The 22,670-nt window shown below is 39.6% G+C and overlaps 1 protein-coding gene across 3 annotated transcripts in view; it reads right to left on the minus strand.

The window, feature by feature from the left end:
* pebp4 (phosphatidylethanolamine binding protein 4) overlaps positions 1 to 22,670 on the minus strand; it is a 49,038-nt gene that overhangs the window by 3,118 nt on the left and 23,250 nt on the right. For all 3 annotated transcript variants that reach the window (XR_002274481.1, XM_020594376.1, XM_020594377.1), the window contains exons 5-6: positions 4,291 to 4,336; positions 3,828 to 3,944 (exon numbers count right to left, since the gene is read on the minus strand). Coding sequence is in view for 2 of the 3 variants with exons in the window: in XM_020594376.1 (XP_020450032.1) it covers positions 3,828 to 3,944; positions 4,291 to 4,336 (163 nt within the window). In the remaining variant the exon portion in view is untranslated. The remainder of the gene's footprint in view (positions 1 to 3,827; positions 3,945 to 4,290; positions 4,337 to 22,670) is intronic.

The following is a 22,670-nucleotide window of genomic DNA, read 5'->3' on the forward strand; positions in this document are numbered from 1 at the left end:
TGTCTGGGTACGGCAGGAAGATCATGACTGCTTTGAGGAGATACAGAACTGCTACACTTTTTGCTGTGGACAGTGTCCCTGTTAAAACTCAACTCTAAACCAAGTGATCCTGTTCATTGCAGTACAATAGTAAGAGCCATATCAGGGTAAGAGGTACACTTCTACGCATAAGATTCATAGTAATAATAGGTCAAAGGCCATTGACAGAATAGTACTGCTAAGAAATAGTTCGGCACGGCAGATGCCTGCTGTGGAAGGACCTGGGTCAAGCAATGGTGTAATGCTGTTTGGCTGCCAATCTTTGCCCCCAGCCTGCTATCAATATAGCAGCCTACATTGATACCTTCTGCTGCGGCCATATTCAGACTTAGAGGGATTATGCCACATGTTGAATTATTCTTTACTTGGTCAGTATTCCTTGCTTGTCACACAGCAGGAAACATGATTTGTATTTGCAATTCAAATCTATTTGAATGAATTGCTAATAGTGCCTGTCCTCATCAATTACATTTAACAGAGGCACACGTTGTAACTAGTTTCCTAATGACATTTTAAAAAAATCTGTTAATTAGCAGATTATTTATATTTACCTATACTGTATATAAAGTGCAGGAAATTTGTGAAAAATATTGATTCAATCTTTCTAGAACTGAAGATGACATTTTCTATTGCCTTGTTTTGTCCAAAACCCCAAAATAGCGTATATAAAACAGAGAAACGCAAATGACTCCTCATATTAGAGAAGCTGCAACCAGAGAAGAATGAGCATTTTTCTTGATAAATGACACATCAGTTATCAAAACACATCCTGGTTAGTTTTCTGTCAAGTGACTAATCCATTAATAGAGCAACTGTTTCAGCTTGAGCTGAAACCTAATGATTATTTTCTTAACAGTAACATCAACAGATTCCTTGATTTATCAGACCAATACTCAAAAAAGCAAAGACCTTTAATAGCAGTAAATCTTTACAACTGAGAAGGAAATATTACTGTTGTTTGAAAAATGTTGTCAACGATCCACTGGTTACTCCATCTTTATGACTGATTTTAGCAAGGATTTCTGACAGTACTATGAACCTAAGTGAGGGAAGTTGAAGACAAGTCCAAAAACCCCAAACCTGACAAGTGTCTGTAAAAAAAAAAAAAAACAAACAAACAAAAAAAACAAAAAATCATCTAGCCAAAATTCAAAACGTCAAAGTGTTCCTTTAAGGCAGCCGACTCCTGGCTGAAACTCAGGCCTGCTGTAGCAACAAAATCTTGGCTCTCTTGACTCCACGCAGCTCTGATTAATGGTAGAGGCTGTGGGTGGGTGGTAGACATGGATCTGCCCATTACCACACTGAAACATTGCAAATGGCTTCAATTACTGTGGAGGGTGCTGAGCTGGCAGTACAGGCTCTAGGAGGCGAGATGAGCAACGTGCACCAGCAGCTAACTCCACTGTGATCCGTTCATTCGCACAACCCGACTGTTGCATACATCCTCTCCCTTATAATTTACCATGAAAAATAAAATTACAAAATGGGCATGAATGATGATTTTGACAGATTTCTCATTTTCATGCTTCACTTTAATTTTCAGCCAATAATTCTAATGGAGTTCTTTCTGTTTTCATCATATTTTTGTTTCTGATCAATGTATAGTATCTGTTGGGGTCCCAGTCAGGAGACAGAGGGCTGGATGTGTGAACAGTGTGTGCAAACTACCGTGTAGGCTGAAACAACACTAGCTGGCCTCTCTCAAGGCCTCAGTGTTTCCCTCCCCGGCACTGTAACACTGTTTCCCTTGACAAACTGACTCGCCGGCACTAGACAGTAGCAGGACATACTGAGGGCTTGCCAAGTGACTGACAAGTATCACGAGGGCCTGTGTGCCTACGCCTGCCCCCCACCCTGGCATAGGGGCAGCCGCCAGTCAGGGACAGCCTTCCTGAGCCAGGGCAATGGGGATTTCCTATGATCATGCCCCTGTGTCCGGTGCCAAGAGCATAGCCCCCTGTAGTTCCTTGTGTAACAAACCAGCTGTCTCCATCAGTTCACTGACCCACATTCATAACCTTAACACAGGAGACACAGCAGACTCCCACGGTTCCTCACAACAGCCTGTTCCACCTCTCATTGTTCACCCCCTTTATTAGTTAAGTGATGGTCAGAGATGAAAAGAAAAAGACAACAAATTTGCAATAAAATTGAGTCAATGACTGCACTACTGGAAGTGGAAAATGATCATTAGGAGTCTCCCACCCACGGCTAAATGCTCTCCCTTCGCAAATCACATCAATTAATGTCATGGGCTATGAAAAATGTACTCTGTGTCATACCACATGGAGGGAGGACAGACGCTAATAAGTGAACATACTTAACGGAGGAGGTGGGGAGACATGGGATTCCCTCCGTTTCTCTTGTCTATAAAAATACAGTGTTCATGGCCAAGTGGAGGCCAATAATAATAATAATACAGCAGGTACCCCACTGAATTCAGCCAAACCAATTATGACTGTAAAATTGAATATTTCTCTATTCATAAACCATGACTAGGCTTTCATTCTTAATACCTCATGTAGTGTCATTCCCATTGTCTTCTTTTCAAGGACATTTACTCTTTCCAGAACTGACCCACCAAATGAAGAAATTGATTATCCAACAGTGAATGTCTTAATTTCATTTCCCTGGAGCAGAGAGAGCAGTTCTGCAAGAGAGAATGAGTACTATAGCAGGAGTTAAACTGATGCAGTAGATTATGGATGGGTGGATCCACTCAGCTCACATCATCATGTGAGAGCAACTACTGTATTAGTTCTGGTAGCAGTAAAGGAGTATGCTCCAGTTTATTTAGCACAAAAATGGATTAAAATATCTTAAGTAGCAGGCAGTTATTCATTTGATATTTCTTCATCTTAACCTGTCCTGACAGTGATGACCCTAATAATGGAATCAGAGTTCATGTTACCTTCCCCATATGTGAGTTTGGAGAAATAAAATACTCCAAAGTAAATCTCATTTGACATTTCTTTTTCTATAAGTTTCAGTATCAAACAGACCTGAGCCTAATGTGCCTGGATTGTTTGCTAACATAGCTGTCAAAACTTCAAACAGCAGAGACTGGCAGCTCGGCTAATTCACAGCTGTGGCACTTGAAGTCTCAAACCGCCCTAATCTCTCCTCAAATCACCAGCTATGACCCGCGCAGAACAGACAGACGGGCACACCTCCTGCAAGGTACCGAACTGTACACCCAGCTGCCCACCTTCGAGACACTTTTTCTTCAGAAAGATGAAAAGTAAGAAAACATGAAATATAAACATAACAATAACTGCAAAAAAATTGTCTTTGGGATGATGCCACAAAAACAAAACCTGACATTAAATGGTGTCTGGCTCAAATGTCTTAGGACATTATATCAGGTAACCAATAACAGCAGCTTCAGTAGAGCCGCTAATACATGTTCTGCAACTTAATATGGTAACGTTTCACCATAGATAAACAATTAAGCCCACTCAAACAAATGAGGCAAAACCTAAATCAATCTAATGTTGAAATATGACAACTTCCTACTGCAAACATGTCACAAGATGGAAAGATCTACTAGTTAATGCTTCCAAAAATACCTGCTCTAACATATATGGGTTTCTAAAACATTAAACCTATAACCACGGAAACCTGTGATGTGGTTAATGAGAGGAAATGCCTTGGAGCAATGTTTCTGTTGCAGATTCAACAATAAACTGTTGACAGTTGTGTAAATCAGTGTTGGTATATGATAGATGATACTGCACTGGTCAACAGTGTTGTGAATGCAAGTTGCTGGTAAGAGGAGTCATTACCGCGAGATGACTGCTCCTGCTCAGTGAGTGACACTGACACATCTGGAAGCTGTTCAAACAACATGAACTGGTAGCGGTGTAAACCTGACTTCTGTGGCGGAGTCGGTGGACGATAGTCTACATGCAAAAACAATGAGAGAAAGAGAACTGAGATTGGTGAACTATAGCACTTCCTTACATAGAATAATCAAAACAATGCAACTATAATCCAATAACTGGATAAATATTAGGCTGTTTGAGTTTTATCGGCTTAGAAATATTGTGTTTGGTGATATATGTGACTTTGGTGAAGATCAGATCACATTTCATGACCAATTTATGCAAAAAACCAGGATATTGCAAACAGTGCCACTGCTTTATCTTGTGACTGTATATAAATTAATTTCAATAATTAAAGTACAAGATATAATGAGGACACTAGCAAAGGTTAAACAATGAATGATCAGTTGAAAATTATACTTACCAGTGAGGGTTGTCCCTTGCATCTGCCCTTTCTTGAGTGCATCACCCTGTCAATCCCGACAGAGATTTATGAATGATAGTTAGGTCAATTCACTTTTGGGCTAAAACTGACAGTTTAAAATGACAATTAAAAACTAAAAATTTGACAAAAAGGAAGGATGGTGGGCCGCTGCATCGCTTTCTACAACACAACATAGTGTAATGTCACTCTTCTTTAGTTTTGTGCTTCCACAGCCAAATCTTTCTCTTGCTTAGCTTAGCAGTCAGTCCCTGAATTAGCACCAACTGTAATAACTACAGAGGAGGACTTGGTAGAACTGTGACTAAATTAGACACATCTTGCTATTGGAGGGGATTTCTTTTGCAAGTATAAACTCAATAAACCATGAAACGCAGGTGATTATTGAGAAAAGACCATTATAAGTCACTAGCAAGATAAAAATTCAACCTTACAGGAAGCTCCACCACAGGCTTACATCAAACCTGTTGGTTAAAATATATCAAAGTTAAATATATAAAATACCTATTATATTAATATCTGAAGAGACAGTTCCTAGACAAAAGACTCTTCCCAACAAATCAAACAATTCAATGGATTTCCCAGTAGCAATCTCCCATATTATTAATTGTACATTAACTTCCTGTTGCCTAGAAACAGACGACCCAATGTGAAGTGAGGATACTTTTCATAAGCATTTTCCACTGTATATTTGTCAGGTTAAACTCCATCTTCCTCAGGAAGCGCACAGTTAGGGACTTCACACTGCACACACGAAGGTTTGTTTAGTATACTTGGATGTTTAATGCAAGACGGGTGCATCCTTGAGTGGGAGGAAACGGACTAAATATGTTGTCTGTGAAATGGCCCAAAACCCACTTGAGGTAAGCATGGAAGTCCCAGTCATGGGTGTCAAATATCTGGTCTCAGTACCTATCTCTGTCCTCTTTTCTCCACACACAGGCTCCCCCCACAGGGTGACCAAGGTACTGTGTTACTAGACAGCACCAGGACAAAAGACTTGCACAAGACTCTGCTCTTTTGACAACTCATTTGATCCTTAAGCAGAAATTTCAGTTTTCTGTGTGAGAAAACAAATAAAAAATAAATAAACCAATAAAATAAAAATAAATTACATCATGCCTCATTTCAGGGGATGTGGACACAATACAAACAGACTTAAATTGTCTTGAGAATGGTGCAAACATGTTGCACTCAGCAATTCTTTCAAATCTTTTTAAAAGGGGATAAACACATTACATTGTTGTAAATATAACTTAAACCTCCTATTCCAATAACCTAATAAAGCACAATATATGTAAATGTTTCCTGATAATGAAATGGAAAGAAAGAAACAAACAAACAAAAAAACAGGACCAATCAGTCTGACTTTAATGGCAAATACTTCAGCAATGCATGGTATATAGGGCCAAATTTTATAAATCTCTTCAGTTATAAGCACATAGTGCGTTTGTAATTCTACCTGCAAAATGACTGAGATATACTTAGAAATTTGTAATGGTAACTGATATATTTGACTGTTAAGATGATAATTCTGCTTCATTTTTTATCTATAATTCTGTCACTGCTGTTTAACAGTAAGTATTAGAACACTCAGGACCAGTGTTTACACAGACTGATAAAATTCAGAAGATTAATTTCAACAGAGTATCTTCATGTGCTGATCAGTGAGAAAAAAAGCTTTATTTAGAAATAGCAAGAGTCCTGCAGCCTGCAGGATCCAAACCCATTGCCATAGCAACAGGTAGTCAACATTTGAATGTGCAACATTTTCCCACATCTTAATGCTCGTTTCTCGCTCACTCTCCACGGCACCCTCTGCCCTTTTAATTTCATTACAATACGTAGAGTAAAAACAACAGCATGCAATATTGAAATTCAGCCAAATAATAAGAGACAAGTCAATCATATGCAGAACTTATATAGAATCACATATATTGTTGTTCATAAGAAATCAAAATCTTAAAAAAAAAGAAACACTTTTGTGGCTGTAGTGGTTCATCAACTCCAGAGTGAAGCTGGTGTCACAGTAGTTGTGACAGGGCAAGACAGTGTTGATGTCCAGTGGGTAGTGATGGACTCGCTCACACTGTTCTACAGGACATTCTCACATGGTGGGCGGCCTCTCCCTCAGGGACCCGGTTGTGTGGGTGGGGCACAGAGCATGAAACATTCTGACCACTAAATGATTCACAGCCGCATGCCGTGCTAATTATGTTTATTAAGAAAGGCTCAGCTTTAAGTATAATTATGTGCTTGCTGTATTTTTTTGTATTTTTTGGTTAGAAATACACTTGAAAAGTTTCTAGGAAATGTTAAGCTAAATCTGTGGACAGAAACAAAATGTAACAATGACGTTCTGAAAACCGACATAAGGATTCAAAAGAATCAAACATATCAGGCCCGAGTTCATCACAGTTTGACCTCAACAGATGAATCTAACGTCTCACAACCCAATTGAACATCGCTAAACCTGGAATAATTCAGGGTCTAGTATGATAATAAGGTCTGTAGCAACCACCGATGAGCTGGTCAACGGTCACTGAGACTGGCCTCTTATTTCAAATATAATCACTTCATTCTTTTTATATTTCAGTATGGATGGTAGATGTTATGGCTGTTTGACGCACACACACACATTTTCACATACAAATCTATTACATCTTTGTTAAGGGGGTCAAAAGCCACACAGTGCATTGATAAAGTTAATCTTGGATCACTGATACTCTGAGCTCAGGGTTTGAAAAGTTAAAAGCAATAAGACTCCCTACCCTTGATGCTGAAAAGCTCTTCACATAACGGCCAAAACATTATGGACTATACACACTGAAGATAATGGTGTTGATAGGAATAAAATGTCTGATGAGAAGAGACACAATACCAACAAAAAAGAAGTTAACTTGACAAATGCCATAAGAAAAGCATGAACAGATATACAATAGTTGTTTAAGGACCATGTGGTAAAGGGCTTGGCTGAAGTAAGTGTGCTGTTTCCTTATTACTTCCTACATGCTTTATTCCAGAGTATAATATACCATGACACATTAACATTATATATCTACTTATCAAACCAATACACAGATAATAAACTGCAACACTCCTTCTCTACAATACCCATATTCACCTACACCAAACAGTTTTAGGAGTATGTGCTGACTTCAAGCTGAAGATAAAAGTTACAATACATAATACAGATGTCAGAGAAAACAGCAGTTTGGACAACTGTTGTGTACATGCATTCATATAATCACAATGTGAAGCATGCTACTAATTCATTCCAAACAGAACAACACTGAACATAAAAATCCATTAGCATTAATTGTTTTGTATAAGCAATGTGTTTAATTTGAAACACTGAACAGAAAAGCAGCCGAATATTCAAATGAGTATCCTTGCTAGAAAGCACAACAGTACTCACAGCCACTGTGTCAGTGTTGGTCATTTGCACGTTATGTCATTTCAACAGCTGAAAGTTGAAAAACACTAGCTTCATTATTTATGCAGTTACCAAGGAACACACTATTAGTGTTTCTCTGTAAATATTTTCATCTCGGCATTAGTATATTATACTCTTATTATTAGACCTCTCTTTTTTCTTGTTTGCACATTCTTTTTCTTTTCTTGTTCTCTCGCTCTTTTGTTTACTCATTGCCTTATGGAAGGACATTGTACATGCAGACTGAGAGCCACTGTACTGAAATCAAATTCCTTGTGTGTTCAACACACCTGGCCAGTAAATCTGATTCTAAGTAATTATTTATATTTTAGACTGTTCTGCACACATTGTTGTTTAACTCGACCGATATAAAAGTTACACACTAGATACATACAGTATACGTTTTATATACGTTAGAGGTTCATATTGAAGAAAATAATAATCCCAAGGTCACAGTACAAAATTCGGCAAGACAGAGAAAAGCTCAGCAATTTAAAGCACTATTTGAAATACTATACTTACTGAGTATACTGACCTTAGTGCAAAGTATTAATTTCCCGATGACATACATTGCCACTGAGACTTAAACCCTGACATGGACGTTTTGTGATCATCAAACAATTATACAAATCATTGACTGTAAAGATGTCATAAAGAAGCTTTTGTTGAGGGACATGTGAAGTCATTCTTTCAAACAGTAATGAAAACAAAAGCAACATGCAATAAGTTATTCCAGAGTTATTTTGAGAAACAAAATGTGACTACACCTTGCATCCTCACACTGGGGGAATACCCATTCTTGTAGCTGTGATAGCGAATCACACACCAAGCAGAGTGGGAGAAACAATGACGTCAGTATGGCTGTTTACAGAAAAGAATAACAAGACTGACACATAAAGGTGTTTAAATCTTTCATCAGGAGAGCACTATTTTGTGCAGTACAGTTGGCCTCTCACCCAGTGTCAGCTGGGATTGGCTCCAGCCTCCCCGTGACCCTCTTCAGGGTAAGTGTTATAGATAATGGATGGATGGATAGATAGCTGTTAGGTGGGGGGGGTGCGTTGAATGGGGACACCACCTTTCAAATGGAGGGCCTGAGTTCAACACAGTACAACTGGAAACATGCACCCTGGTAAATAACCCGTGAAAAAGTCTTTGCGAGCTGTTGTATAGTTGACCCTGACCTCTGATGTGCCTGCGGAGGGCAATCATGGTAAAGAGCACTGTGACTGTCGGTTGTTTCTAAATGTAAAAAAAAACAAAAACATTTTCACTAAAGATTCCTTAATTTGTCTTTCCTCCGTTCAACTGCGAGCCAGTTACCTCTTTAGATACCAGATCTAACTAATGCAAGTCCAGATGTGGTGTTACACACACTTTATTCTGCCTTTCCACGCTGCTCATCGTGGCACAGCTTGCCTTCATGTTTTATCGACTCTATTTCACACTCTGACTCAGACAAAATCAGAAAGGATTCCGAACAACCTACATGTTATGAGCAATGAATATTTCTGAAAATCTAGAAAAAGCTATGCAGCAGAGATTCTTCTGTGGGTCACGCACTAGCATGACAATTCAATAACCAATGTTTAGCACATCATCTTCTTTTCTCTGGTCTAAGTGAAGCACAAGCAATGTTGAACCAGACCAACTCATTTCTCCACATACAGTAATGCGCCAGAATTGGATCAGAGGTGAAAGCAGTATTAGTACCATTATAAGACTTTTGAAAGTGATGGGACAATTATTCACCTCCTGTGGGTCTAAAAGTGGCTAAGAAAAGCAAGTCCAGGCATCACCAAAGCAAACGTAATCAATGTTTGAAGGCATGAGTTATTAACTTATCTAGGCCTTAGCAGAGAAGATGAGTTGTGTGTTTGTATAGTGTATCTACATAACTTCCGCTAGGAATCCTCTAACAAAGCCAATAGGTAGGAGTCTGCTAGGACATGGTGGGTGGGTGCAGGGGTGCGGTTTCACCAGGAATACCCACTTGCCCAACAACCCTTCTCCTTCTCTGTGTGGGTGAGTGCTTCCCTTTGTCAGCAAGAGTTACTCATGCACCTCCTTGTATATCCACCGCTTCCCTCCCCCTCCATTGCACACCCTGTAAACCCACACCTACGACAATCAGCACCCACGTCCTTCTAATGCAGCTCTGAGAGCATCATTCTCCCTTTTACTTTCAGTCAGGCTAACAGACGGGGAGAGAGAGCATGACAGATGGTGTTCACAGCTCTATTTCTGAGGCTGGACTTGTACTGCCACAGCCCCCCCCCTCACCATTCCCTCGCCTATTCCACTCAAGCCAAGTGCTTATGACTGCCTCCTCATCTCTGCCTCAGTAATCAGCCCATTCATTTGCAGGGTTATTGTGAATTAGAAGTCTGTGTCTCACAAGGAACCTCACCATTTACAGGTTAAACACCGTTTTTTTTTTTCAAAGTGGAAGACAGAATCACATCACTGCTTGAGTTGGGGACTTAGTTATGTCAATAAAGGAAACACATTGAATTTCTATTCATAATGGCCTAATTTCTTCTTTTCTAATAATGATGGAAATTGAAGATTTCCATGTAATCTGGCACTTTTGCATTTAAAATGACTGGGGAACACAATTCTCTTCTATACTGAGTAGCAAGAAACCTACTGACAAAAGATTTAGCAACTTATAAATTAACTAAGAATGATTAGTGACTCATAATTCTGGTATTTTCATGTCAAAAACTCTGCCATGTCAACACTATCCATTTACTGTATACACGGCTGAACCCTCTTATCCTGTTCAGGGTTGCAGGGTGCTAGAACCTGTACCACCATACACTGAGACAGAACTTGGGAACAGCCTGAACAAGCAGAGGAGTGACCTTTTATACAGGTATACACTGAAGTTGTAGTTTGGATATATTCATGACACAACTTGCTTATTTGTGCAAGTTACAATTTATGCAGTGTTTACTCACTGCAGTTAGTTAGAGACTGCTAACAAAAATGAAGATTTCCCTGTGCCCTCTCTTTTCCTGGCACTGTACTATTAGCTTTTTGTCAGGTGCCATGCAGACATAGGATAACTAAGACATGCGTTGTTGCTCTCAGTAATAATTATGTTCAAAGATCTCAAAAGGGCTAGCATGACCTGTCATACTGGAGTAAAGTCTGCATAGCCCAGTGATACCATTGATGTCAGATGCAGATGAACATTGTTGTGATGGTCCATAAAGGCCACTTGGGCATCATGAAGTCAAATCAATGGTTTTGGTGTGGCATGAGCAAGGACCCCAAGGCCATCATGAGGAAGCATATTCCCACAGGGAGCTCCATGGCATATAGTACCACTAACATTTTCCATGGTGGTCTTTGTGTTTTACTCATAGCGACTGTCAAGACCATGACATGGTTTCCAAGGTCACAGGGTGAAAGGTCTGTCCCAATCAGGACATCAGCATGCAGCCCAAAATTGAAGTATGCGCATACTGTTGAACTGCAAGCGCATGTGCCAGAAAAGTAACCTGGACACTCATTTTGTGTATATGTATTATCTACAGTATGCACTGTTTACACCGTTTTTATCTTGTTCTGCCAAATCCAGCAGGTATAGGAGTTTGTTTCTTGCTGTCACATCGTCGCCATGTCTCTCTGAGACATGGCCCTTTAACCTGAACCTGAGTCATGTAAAAGCTTACTGTGCTCAAGTCTGGTGTGACTGGTCTGCAAAGAAACCTACTGGTGATCAGATGAGCAGGATAGGTTGGCCTTAGTGGGATAGGGTGAGAGCCAGTGGGGGAGCCACCCTTGATGTGCTTCAGTGCATAAACAAATTAACCCACTTAACAATAGTCTGCCCGTACTAATGGCTTTGGTAAAGAAATTAATTTGGCTTTGGTAATGAACTGAGTTTGAAACATAAACAATCTTATTAGTAAGTGAACTGACATCACCTGACACACTGCGATGTACCAAACCTACACTGTTTTGGTTATACTCATTAGTAGAAAAGCCTACTATTACTCAAATCACTGACTTAAGAAGCTAGCCACCCAAACTCATTATCACATCCATCCATTCAGTCTAATTAACGTCCATTAATGCACCGCAACAAAGTGGCCAAGCTCCAACCTGGGTGCTGCTTCCCTTCCAGCTACTGTGTGTGTGTTAGTGAGTATGGGTGCTGATGAGTCTGTACTTTAGTACTGTTGAGGGAAGCCCAAGCCTGAGTTCCCAAGGTAACAGTCAGTTTGAGTGGGGGCTGGCTGACTCATTTGAAGGGAATCCTGGAACCTGAACAAGGCTGCCCACTCGCCCCACCCCCAGCTTCATCAACACAACAAGCAAATAAGGCACTGACTTGTCCCTATATAGGGCTTCCCACTGACGGGGGTGGCACTGGTAAATCCCAGCCTGAGCTTGCCTACAAGTAGCAGAAGACACACACACGAACACAGGGCCTCGCAGCTCCATGGCTACAGCAGTTTCCAGCAGTAAGATAGTAAATGAACAGACTATAATAGAGATACTGTATATACCTACAAATAGATTGAGACGTGCTGGATATTGATTAATACTTGAAGGGATGGGGGGATATAAGTGGGTGGGGGACGAAGGGGAATATTAAGCTTATTAAACAGTCAAAGGCACTGAATTAAAATTGCTTTTGAGGTGTGAACAGTGACACAAAATAAATGAATAACGAAACCTTGTGGGCCAGGGCATGGAGGGGGAGGAAAAGAAGTGAGAGGAAGAGGATGATGATGAAGGAAGAGTAGGTGGACAAGAGAATTAACTCTTTGTCCATACAATTAATCTAATTATTGAGAAATTAAAGGAGCTCAATAGCCATGTAATTGGCCATTTAACTAGTTCAAGGTCAGTCTGTTCTTTTGACTTCAGAAGGGCTGGGGTGCAGCTAGAAAATTTTTGGTGAAGGGTTCTTCAATTTGCAAAAATTAATCAATACACAGCCACAAGTGTTTCCACACATATGTGGCAAAGTTTCCCCAGTAGGTAATAACGGTTTCATGTACCATTAATCTAAGGCTGTGCTATTCATAGAAAATAAAGGCAACATACCATTAAAAACACAGAATAATAATTTTATAAATGGTACATTTTGGTCATCAAAAACTGCACATGCATAGTCAGTAATCCCTGGTCTTTAGTGTAGCCATTTGATTTGCTTCTGTCCACAGCTATATCTGTTGACAACACTATAGTTCATTCAGTGTCTTTAGTCATTAACAACTGAGAGCTGGTACAAAGGGATTTAAGAGGCAGCATTACTGTTTTGAATCGCTGGATGTTTAATTCTTCTATTATAATTGAGGTAGGAGTGAGACAGAGGTTATGGTAACTGCTGGAAACCTGTCCCACTTCACAGAAAGGTTAATGAACCTTACAAGTCCTATGGGAGATGGAGTATGCTGTTAATTTGACAAACGTGGGAAATAAATGCTTTTATGCTTTTATTGACGGTGACCAATAGCGGCCTTTGCTGGAATGAAAGGTTTTAGTCTTTTGGGTGCTTTGCTATGAGGCAAAACAATAATGTGGAATGCATTTGTTGGAAGAAACTAAGTACATAATTGTTTGAATAGCAATTTCAGGCCAAAAAGCATCTTCATTAATAATTCCTGCTTTTGGGGAACATATACCATATAAAATGTACAGTAACCTAATTCATGTTATGAAACAGTTGCCTTTATTTTGAATACATTTATGGGAATGAGGATTTTTAAAAAGCTGAATTTTAAAATCTACATATTTCCAGATTCCATTTTATGCACCATTGGTCTGGGTTTCATTTTATCAGGGCACCAAGGGTATAATGTACTAACAGCTGGAGAGGAACATGTGTGACAGAACTGGCACTAACCTGAATTAGACTGTGGGTTAAGGCAAATGACTGCAAAAGGTGGCTATGATTGGACAACAGGTTTTAGACACAGGACTGAGAGATTAAATGGATAATCGGTGATCTGGTTTCACAAAGACAGACTTTCACTATGTCTTCAGTCTAACCAACAGTTAAATATGATGCATTATTACAGATTACACTACCCAACAGTACATTAAGTTGTTAAAATGAACTCCAACCTGACCTACTACATTAAAATGCTTTTTACATGCACATCCATCTGTGGTAATACCCCTTTATTATAATATATATAATAATATACTGTAACTCTGCAGCATAAGTTTTTTTTTGATAATTTAAGTACATTCATCCGATTATACTATTAGACTCTTATTTAAGTTTCAGTACAGGACTTTTAATGGCAGTGAACTAAAAGATTTAAACACCTCCTCCGCCACTGCTTTTAGGTAACTAAAGCAGATCTGAAAACGGTGTTTAGGATATGGAAAGAGTATCGTTAGCTTTATAAGAAACCCATTGTTGACTGTTTTCTTGGTATAAGAAGGTTACACAGGCAGATGAAACTGATACAGTCAGCACAGCTCTTTTATGCAATTGGCATTAGTCTAAGATCCAAGACTGTCCCAACTCTATAGACCAATCTATCATACCAGTCTTGTTATTTTTGATACCCCCCTCTACTGAGCCAACTCACTGTGTCTCTCACTCTCTATCTCCCAGCGATACTATGGGCACTCTTTCTTGTGCCTGTGTGCACAATGCTTGCCAGAGGAACACACAAGAATCTGAGCTTCACAATCCCTCTTAACCTTTGACCCTGGCTTATTGTTACCTGTGAGCAGCACTGTGGCGAACATGTTGTACAAGTACTGTACAGCCCTGCAAGCTGTTTGTGTTCTGCAAGTATGGAGGGCAGGGGAGGAGGGAAGGAAGAGAGGGAGCTATTTAATCCCCCCCAAAGGAACTCCCCTCTCAACCCGTATCATGAACTCGCAGGCAAATCACGTTGCTGGAAGGCACACCACACACACACTGCTGTCTTTTTAATTTCATCAGCTGAAAGAAATCTATACAGTGCTTTGGAATCTGAGTGAGCTGAACAGAGAAGTGAACTATACAGCACCCTGGAATGTAAACAGGTTTCTCACCAACTGTAGCATAAAAATACCACATTGTAAAAAACCTCTTGGCTACAATAATGGTCAATAGTACAGATCAGAGGTCTTAGTAGATTTTATGGTTGTTAGTCCTACAGCATATCAATAAGAATGAGTTGAACAAATCCACAGAACAACTGAAAGGAAATGCAGCAATCATACTCAAATTATTCAAGTGTAACACAGATAAAATACTGCCTTCTACTGAATGTATTGTATTGACAGTGGCTTTTTGCTTGCCATTATAAAAAGAATAATCTCCTGAGAACATTAGAGCCACTGTCATTAAATCCCATGCAGTCAGCTGCTTGGTTAGGAACAGATATGGGCTGTAATCTGTACAGAATGGACTCATGTTTTGTACAACGTTTGTAATTGTCAAGTACTCTCAGTATTCACAAAAATAGGCACAATAGTCTAGAAAACAGAGCCAGACTCTGTTCAATGATTTCTTTCTGCATCCACAGATAACTGTCAAACCTCCATCACTAAGCCTTGTTATGAATGATGAAATAGTGATGTACTACATAGTTTTATATGACTGATGCCAACTGCGTATGTGAGTGTACACAGTGTTATGCACAATCAAAGCTGTCATACCAGTTCTAATGATTTTTTTCATTATATAATATACAGTAGTTCTTTGCACAATGCTGCAGTTTTTCTAATTTTATAGTTAAGTATAACTTTTGGAATACAAACAATCATAATCAGTACGTAGAGTTAGACAGGCCACTATAATATCTGCCAACTTTGCATTCATAGCTGTCACACTTAATTATCATGCCAAAATACAAGAAAATACATTGGCTGCAGGACGTCTTTTGTGAAGTCTTTGTTTTTGTGTACAATTAACTGGCAAGCATGCTATATACTTAAGTAAGGGCTATTTTAGGTGAGCATAATTGTTAGTGAGTTGTTTTTATCAGCATGCCTCACTCCCCTTCACCATACCCTATCAGGAGACACCCCTGAGAGGACAGCCACAGCCCTGGCGACCCCCCACTAACCCTGACATTTGTTCATTTACCCGCCCCTCGATCCCCCCTTCTGGTTTCCATGAGCACTTTTTCTCCCTCCTTGTCCATGTCTGTCAAAATTGACCAGTTTACAGGGGAACAGGTAGGCAGACTCTGGCAAGCCCCCCACCTGTACCCCGAAACACACAATTTGCACGTGGGGCCGACTGCCAGAGATCCTGCTTTACTGACTGAAGTGGAGGGGAGGGGGGGCATGACAAAGACGACAGCTTGTGTGGGGGAACATTGTCTGTGGCTGCGACTAGAAATCTTTTCAGGAAAAACAGGATTTTATACACAATGGTTGTGGGTGTAAAGAAAGGGGGCACATATTAAAAGAAGCGCCTTTATGTGTGCAAAGCTACTGGTTTTTAAACTACATTTGCATGGCAAAGGTCCAATACCGTTTCCCCCCCCAACCAGGCTACAGTGTGACAGACTGGATCAAAGAGGGCTTTCCAGGTCGCTCTTGTTTTCTTGAAGAGCAATAACTAGGACAGTGTGCAGGGTAGAAATTAAGATAGGCCTACTTACTTAAATTAAATTAATGTGTAAATGATGGAATATTAATTTCTCTGACCCTGAGAAAGAAACTAAATTCAAATTCTAAAATCTATAGGAGTTTGATTTCCTAGAAAAAAAAAAACTATTAGGCATCATGTAAAAACTTCAGTTTATGGATGATTATTCCCTCGCTGCCCGAACAGCACCCACAACCTTTGATAGGAAACCACAGCAGCTCACGTTCTTCATGCAGTGAAACCTCCTCAAACATCTCACCACGGCAACCACAGCAGGGAGGTCAGTTGTTATAGAGATAGATGGCAAGAGGCTTGGTAGGTTATCAGCTTCAGTATTGTGTGTGTGTGTTTTATGTGGACGGGGGATGGAACTGACAATTGAGCGGAGGACTCTTATGTAATTCTCCCTTTAGGTGGCAGAGAACAGTGAGAGCACCAGCCCACACTGAAGAATAACCTGTTTGTTAATAGGCAGCAAGTAAGAGAAGATCGATAGCATCATTGCAGGGTGTTTGTACATAAGGCCAGAGGGGTCCAGACGTAGAAGGGCAATAGGGGCACAGCCAAAGTGACATCAAGTCCAGGTACAAAGTTGGCACATTTCTGTTTGACTAGCTTCTCTCCAAATCTTTCACACATGCAGACAGCAAACACATACAGCCATATTTGAAGGTGTACAACTTTAAAAAGGTGACACTCCACAAGTTTTTTAAAAACGCCAAGCTAAACCTTATTATGCAAAACTAGCAAGCACTAGCATGCTTATCTGGCTGTAAGGCTGTGAGAAGAGTCTGATGTGAAAGAATGACTTCCCAAAGCTGAACTTCGTGCAGTTCCACCTCTGACATTTGTCTGGATGCAGCTGAGAACAGAATGAGCACCGCTCTAAATGTTAAGCACCTCCAGCTGGGCCTCCATGTTTGGAGCTATTGTTGACTTGTACCATGGGGGATTTCTGTAGTTCTGAAAAAAGCTGAACGACCTGCATGCAAACTTTATCGGCGTCAAATTAGAATTAAAATTATACAATACCGTACACACGCTGTATACTGACAATAGGTGATTCTCCATCCCTATTAAAACATTTCTTAAAGTATAAATCTTAATCACATTAACAGGTGGCCAGTTTACTTCCTTTTCACATATATACTATTGAGAACAATCTGTTCAAATTCTTTAAGGCACTTCACATGATGAACATGTGTTTATGCTGTCAGTTTAAGTCTAAACAAAGGATGACAACAGGTGTGGAGTTTAGATTGGATAAAGTTGCTTCATATGACTCTAAGCCAGGAGGCACTTCTGTGTAAAAGTTTGTGAAGCCATAAACAAGCAAACTGTTAACCGGGGTTACGAGCATGTTTAGCAACTTTGGAGGGAAAAAAATGACATTAAAAAGGAAAATTGTTCAATTCCTTGGCGCCCACCCCCTTGTCATAAGATATGGATGTCCCGTAAGGTTATTTGTGTTTGCTGGGAAATGAAGTGCTCAACTGGATTAAAAACATACTGCATATGTTTGGAAATCTGTTTCCCTGGGCGTATGAGTGGAGTGAGCGAGCGTGAAGCAGCAGCTTGCGTCTCCTCCAAGAGAGAGGGCAGACACTCTCATCATTAGCTGGGCTACAATGTGCTCCTCTACCTGCTCCAATCTGCACAGCAAGGCTCCACTCTGACGCCAGACAGATGTTCCCAGCACGAGGTGCAAAGTACCGAGAGGGGAAATGAGAGTGAGCAGGAGAGAGGCAGAAGAATGGAAATATTCAGTAGAGTACACAATAAGAGTTTAATTATGAATAATACCAATGCTTCTTTGTTCTCACAATGAAACTAGCTATGGTTTGTCTGGCCTTTGGGAAGCTGTTTTTGGCTTCCGTATGGGGGCAGCTGTCTGTCAAAAATAAATGCCTAAATCATAACATGCCACAGTAGGGATAATTACAGGATAAAGAACAATACAATTATGTATGTTTATTTTCAATATTGGATAGGTATTTTGCTAAAACAAACTTTAAGGCTTTTGCAGAGGTTAAAAATGCAATTTCAACACTCAGTACCATCATTTGCTGCTGCTCAGATACTAATGATCTGCAACTGAGACAGTTCTTGCAAAACTTGACATGAACTGTAGCTGTCAACAAATTCATCCTACTAGGAACTATTGCTTGTGCAATCATAACCTGATACAGCTTATTCTCCTGTGACATGAACTATGATTGTTCCCAAAGCTATGAAATGCTAATAAAAGAGTCTTACTGTGAAGCTGCACAAACAACATTTGTTTGCAGGAAGAAATCTTTTCTTAAGGTGAGTGGTTGATAATAACAAAAAAGACAAAGCAACACCAGTGTTATCCTTTTAACAGCTAAATATTGACTGAAATTGTGTGAAGAGTTACACGCCTAATAGCTTGCAGTTAAAGGACATTTTGAGGTGTGGAGCAGATGATCTCCGCAGGCCGCAGAATTCACAAACACAAAGCCAGCTGGTCTGATATTTGCCTGACCAGCAGCAGAACACAGGCTCTGTCCCCTTTTGGGAGCTGCTACAACAAAGATGGATATTAAAGCATGCAGATCCCTCATGTACCATAATAGGCACGCTATGTGTTGAACTGTCCAACTGGTTTTCAATTAGTCATTGAGAGGAAGTTAAGAAACATTTAAAGGCTTCCAAGCCACAGACCTTATTGAAGTGAATCTAGAAGTGAAGAACTATGACTAAACAGACTGAACGGGTCACACAGTGACCACAGCCTGAACAGGTTGTGATGGGTCATGAATCTGTCATGTTTAAAGTATAGCTGATGTAGCCTGTTTATAATAAAACTTACTATTCATTCTAATCAAACAATAACATAGTGAATAGCCTTTATGCTTTTGCTGGATATACAGTAGCCATGCAGTGTGAACATCTGCACAGCTGGTTTTTCACAGAACAATAGTACAAAAGTAGTTTGAGCACAAAAAATCCCATAATTATCATTAACTTTCCTGCATATTAATAGAAAAAGTTCACTCATGGAGACAAATCCTCAGCAGCAGAGAAACTATGCATTATAAAAAACAAACAAAACAGAAAAACCTAAGGCTATACATGTCAGTTTAAATAGGATTTTACAGCAATAATAAACACCTTGTTTTTTCTCAGAGCTGGAAAGAGAATTAACTGTAGCACTGCAAGTTCATATTGCATCATGTTGACTCACAAACTGCCAAAACTATAATGAGAGAATAAGTATTAACAAGTAAAAGTAACACCCTGAGCTGTATTTATATAAACTGCCTCTATTCCGATACTAATGATTTGCTTGTTACAGCAATTATCGCTGTGAGACCATACCGGAACATCTGCATTGATTTAGACTCTGGGAGAGCAGCAAGAGGGAGGGAGAGGCTCACAATCTGGAATTTGACTTTGAGAGCGAGACAACAATCTGTTGATGGTTATTTTGGTAATTGTCCATAATTGAAGTAAAACACAGTGTATGTGGCAGAAGATTCTAAATTACCGTTTCTGTAGCTTGAGGGGTCACTGAAAATGGGCATTTGCAACAAAAATGCATATGCAGCATCTAATAGCGCGAGTTCTAAAAGAAGGTGGACAGCTGGTGGGAAAAGATGAGACACTGAGCCACACAGTTTATACTTAACTGCTGGAGTAAACTGCTGGAACAAATAAATTGTCCTTGACAGTCAAAAGTAATTACAGGATAAGTGATACAGTCAGTTAAATAAAAGATCTGACACCTTACATAAATATTAAATTATGATTGTCTTACACATGTACTTGGATGGTTCTTTATAAATGTGTGTTGATGTGTGTACATGGATGAATATACAGTAAGTACGCAAATATATTTAGGTATGTTATTTATTGTATCATGAACATACAAGAGCTCAGTCTATATGGAAACATTTCTAGCTTACAAAGCCAAAATGCCTCAACTACATACTTTACCAAATTAAGTTAAGACCAGAGTCTGACTTGTTGACATTTGTTTTAAAATACAATTCTTTTTATGCCATAGAAATGTATAATATCAAGGAAAACAGCTACAAATCAAAAGAAATAGTTAAAGCAAGAGAGAAAAATCCAGCTAAAGGTAGATGGTGAGATAGCCACAACTAGCTGTGGCTAAAGCTAAACACTCACAAAACTCATTGTTTCCTATACTTGAAATATACCAATTTGAATGAACTAATGTTTTGGTAATAGAGACTGTTATCCCACTTTAATAAGACAGAAACTAAATCTGGTTACAGAGAATAAAAACAACTGTCATCCTAGCTTATGAAAATGTATTGGTCTTATCCACAATCTGCCAGTGATTTTTGCTGTAAAGTCATCCATTTAAAAATAAAGTTACTACATCATACTGATCTGTCACACCTCTATCCAGTCAGCCTGAAAGCTACAAACTCTGGTTTTCTGTAGTCACTGTTCTCGGTCTTTTTAGGTCAGGTTTATCAAACAAGACCAAAACTTCTAACACAGAAGATAAAAATGCTAGCACAATGTTCTTTATTCTGTTCCAAATAAATGCTGCCTGCTTCTATAGCTAATATTGAGTTCTGCTTTACACTGTAGCTGTGGATGAATACTGTATGTATGAAGTGCTGTACTGTTTGTGGCAACAAATATCAGGCTCTATAAAGCACCGCTCTCTGTGGTTCAAGAGGGTTTTGACATGGCTGACACATAGTGAGGAGATCCTCAGCATGTTTTAATAAGTGAAGAGCTGCAACAATGCAGCTGAAAGCAAGGTGAGCGATGAGTCTGTAGTACAAGGGGGAAGTCCAGCGTGTTCTTGTTGTACTACCACTGCTTCTCTAGACCACGGCCAAAGACTCAGTGTATAGCAACAGTGCCGTGCTGCTCAGTCCAGCCTGAGCTCACTTCATACTTGGATGAATTAAGAAAAGCTTTCACCTTCATGGGTCTGTCTATGGATAAAGAATACACAATAATTACAGAACCATCTTCAAATTAGGCCAAAATTGCATGGTCTTGGACTAATGGCTATACAATATACATTATGAAAAGAATATTTCTGCTGCTATTCATGCTATTTAATGAGTGTGGATCAAAACACTGATCCATTTGACATTTGAAAGAGCTCTAACTTCAGCTAAAGAAACCACTTTGCAAAACAATCTACCAAACCTATTGGCAGAAATAGCAATTCAAATGTCAAACATGTTATGGTACAAAACCTCACTCTCTGTCTCTTCACCTGATATACAAAGTTACAGAGAACAGGATTACTCAGTTCTCAATCATTTTTACTTGCAAGTCTTTTTGCTGAATAATATACATACATCAATTCATAAACTCACCTACACTGCTGTCAAACTCATAACTGCACTGAAACAAAATTCAGTATATTCACATCAAAAAAAACAAAACCGAGGTTGTGTGATGTCACTTAGCCACCCCAGTCAATTAAACATGTCCCACTATGGGCTGGCATCACTCAAGAGGCTCATTAACCCTTCTGACCAACCACCAGTCACAATCAGAAATATATCCCATCACACTGGCCAATCCCTACATAGGAAACGCAGGTCAACACCCATACAAGTGACGGGAGATTGAATTGCTAGAGATAATGTGGTCTGAGCACTTGAAAGACATTTGTTTATTCATGGCTGCTCATGCAGCCATACAGACTTTATGTGCTTAAAAGTAAGAGGCAAGGGTGATGGCTAATGGAATCTTTTAACCTCTAGAGTCCCTGCGTCCTCATATGAGGACCAAAAATGCATATGAAACCAAAGCTCAGGACTCTAGAGGTTAAAGTGAAAAGGACTTGTTTTCTTGTATATTACTGATGTATCTGAGAGATATGAGGTAAATATCCGCACATTCTTAAACACAAGCAGAAACGTGGGTACATAAATAATCTCTTAAGCGCAGAACCAATGAGGCTACATCACATTTGGATCTTTGAATCAATGTGGCATTTACTTAGTGTACAAAAATGCCTTACAAAGTGAAATGAGAGCAGTGATACATAGCGGCAGCATCTTTGTGTGGTTGTTTTTCAGACCACTTGTCTTAATCTACTGGGTTGATCTCCCGGTTCCCGCAGGATTATAACATGTCTGCAAACCTCCAAATATTTGAAGCAATCAACAACTCAACACGCATTTGGCGATAAAATGCAAGAATGTGAAAACACACAAACGAACGGATAAAAAGGAGAGAAATATGAAGAGAAATGAGGGGATCGGAGCCGTGCCCATTTCGGGGGTGTAAAATATGGAGAAGTGTGGATCATTGGGGGAGCTGCTCTGCCTCGGGGAACAGATGAAGGGAGAACACTCTGCCAAGATCTCTCCACTGGAGGGGGAG

This window comes from Monopterus albus, unplaced genomic scaffold, assembly GCF_001952655.1.
Source record: "Monopterus albus unplaced genomic scaffold, M_albus_1.0 scaffold23.1, whole genome shotgun sequence".
In the NCBI taxonomy this organism is placed as follows: Eukaryota; Metazoa; Chordata; class Actinopteri; order Synbranchiformes; family Synbranchidae; genus Monopterus; species Monopterus albus.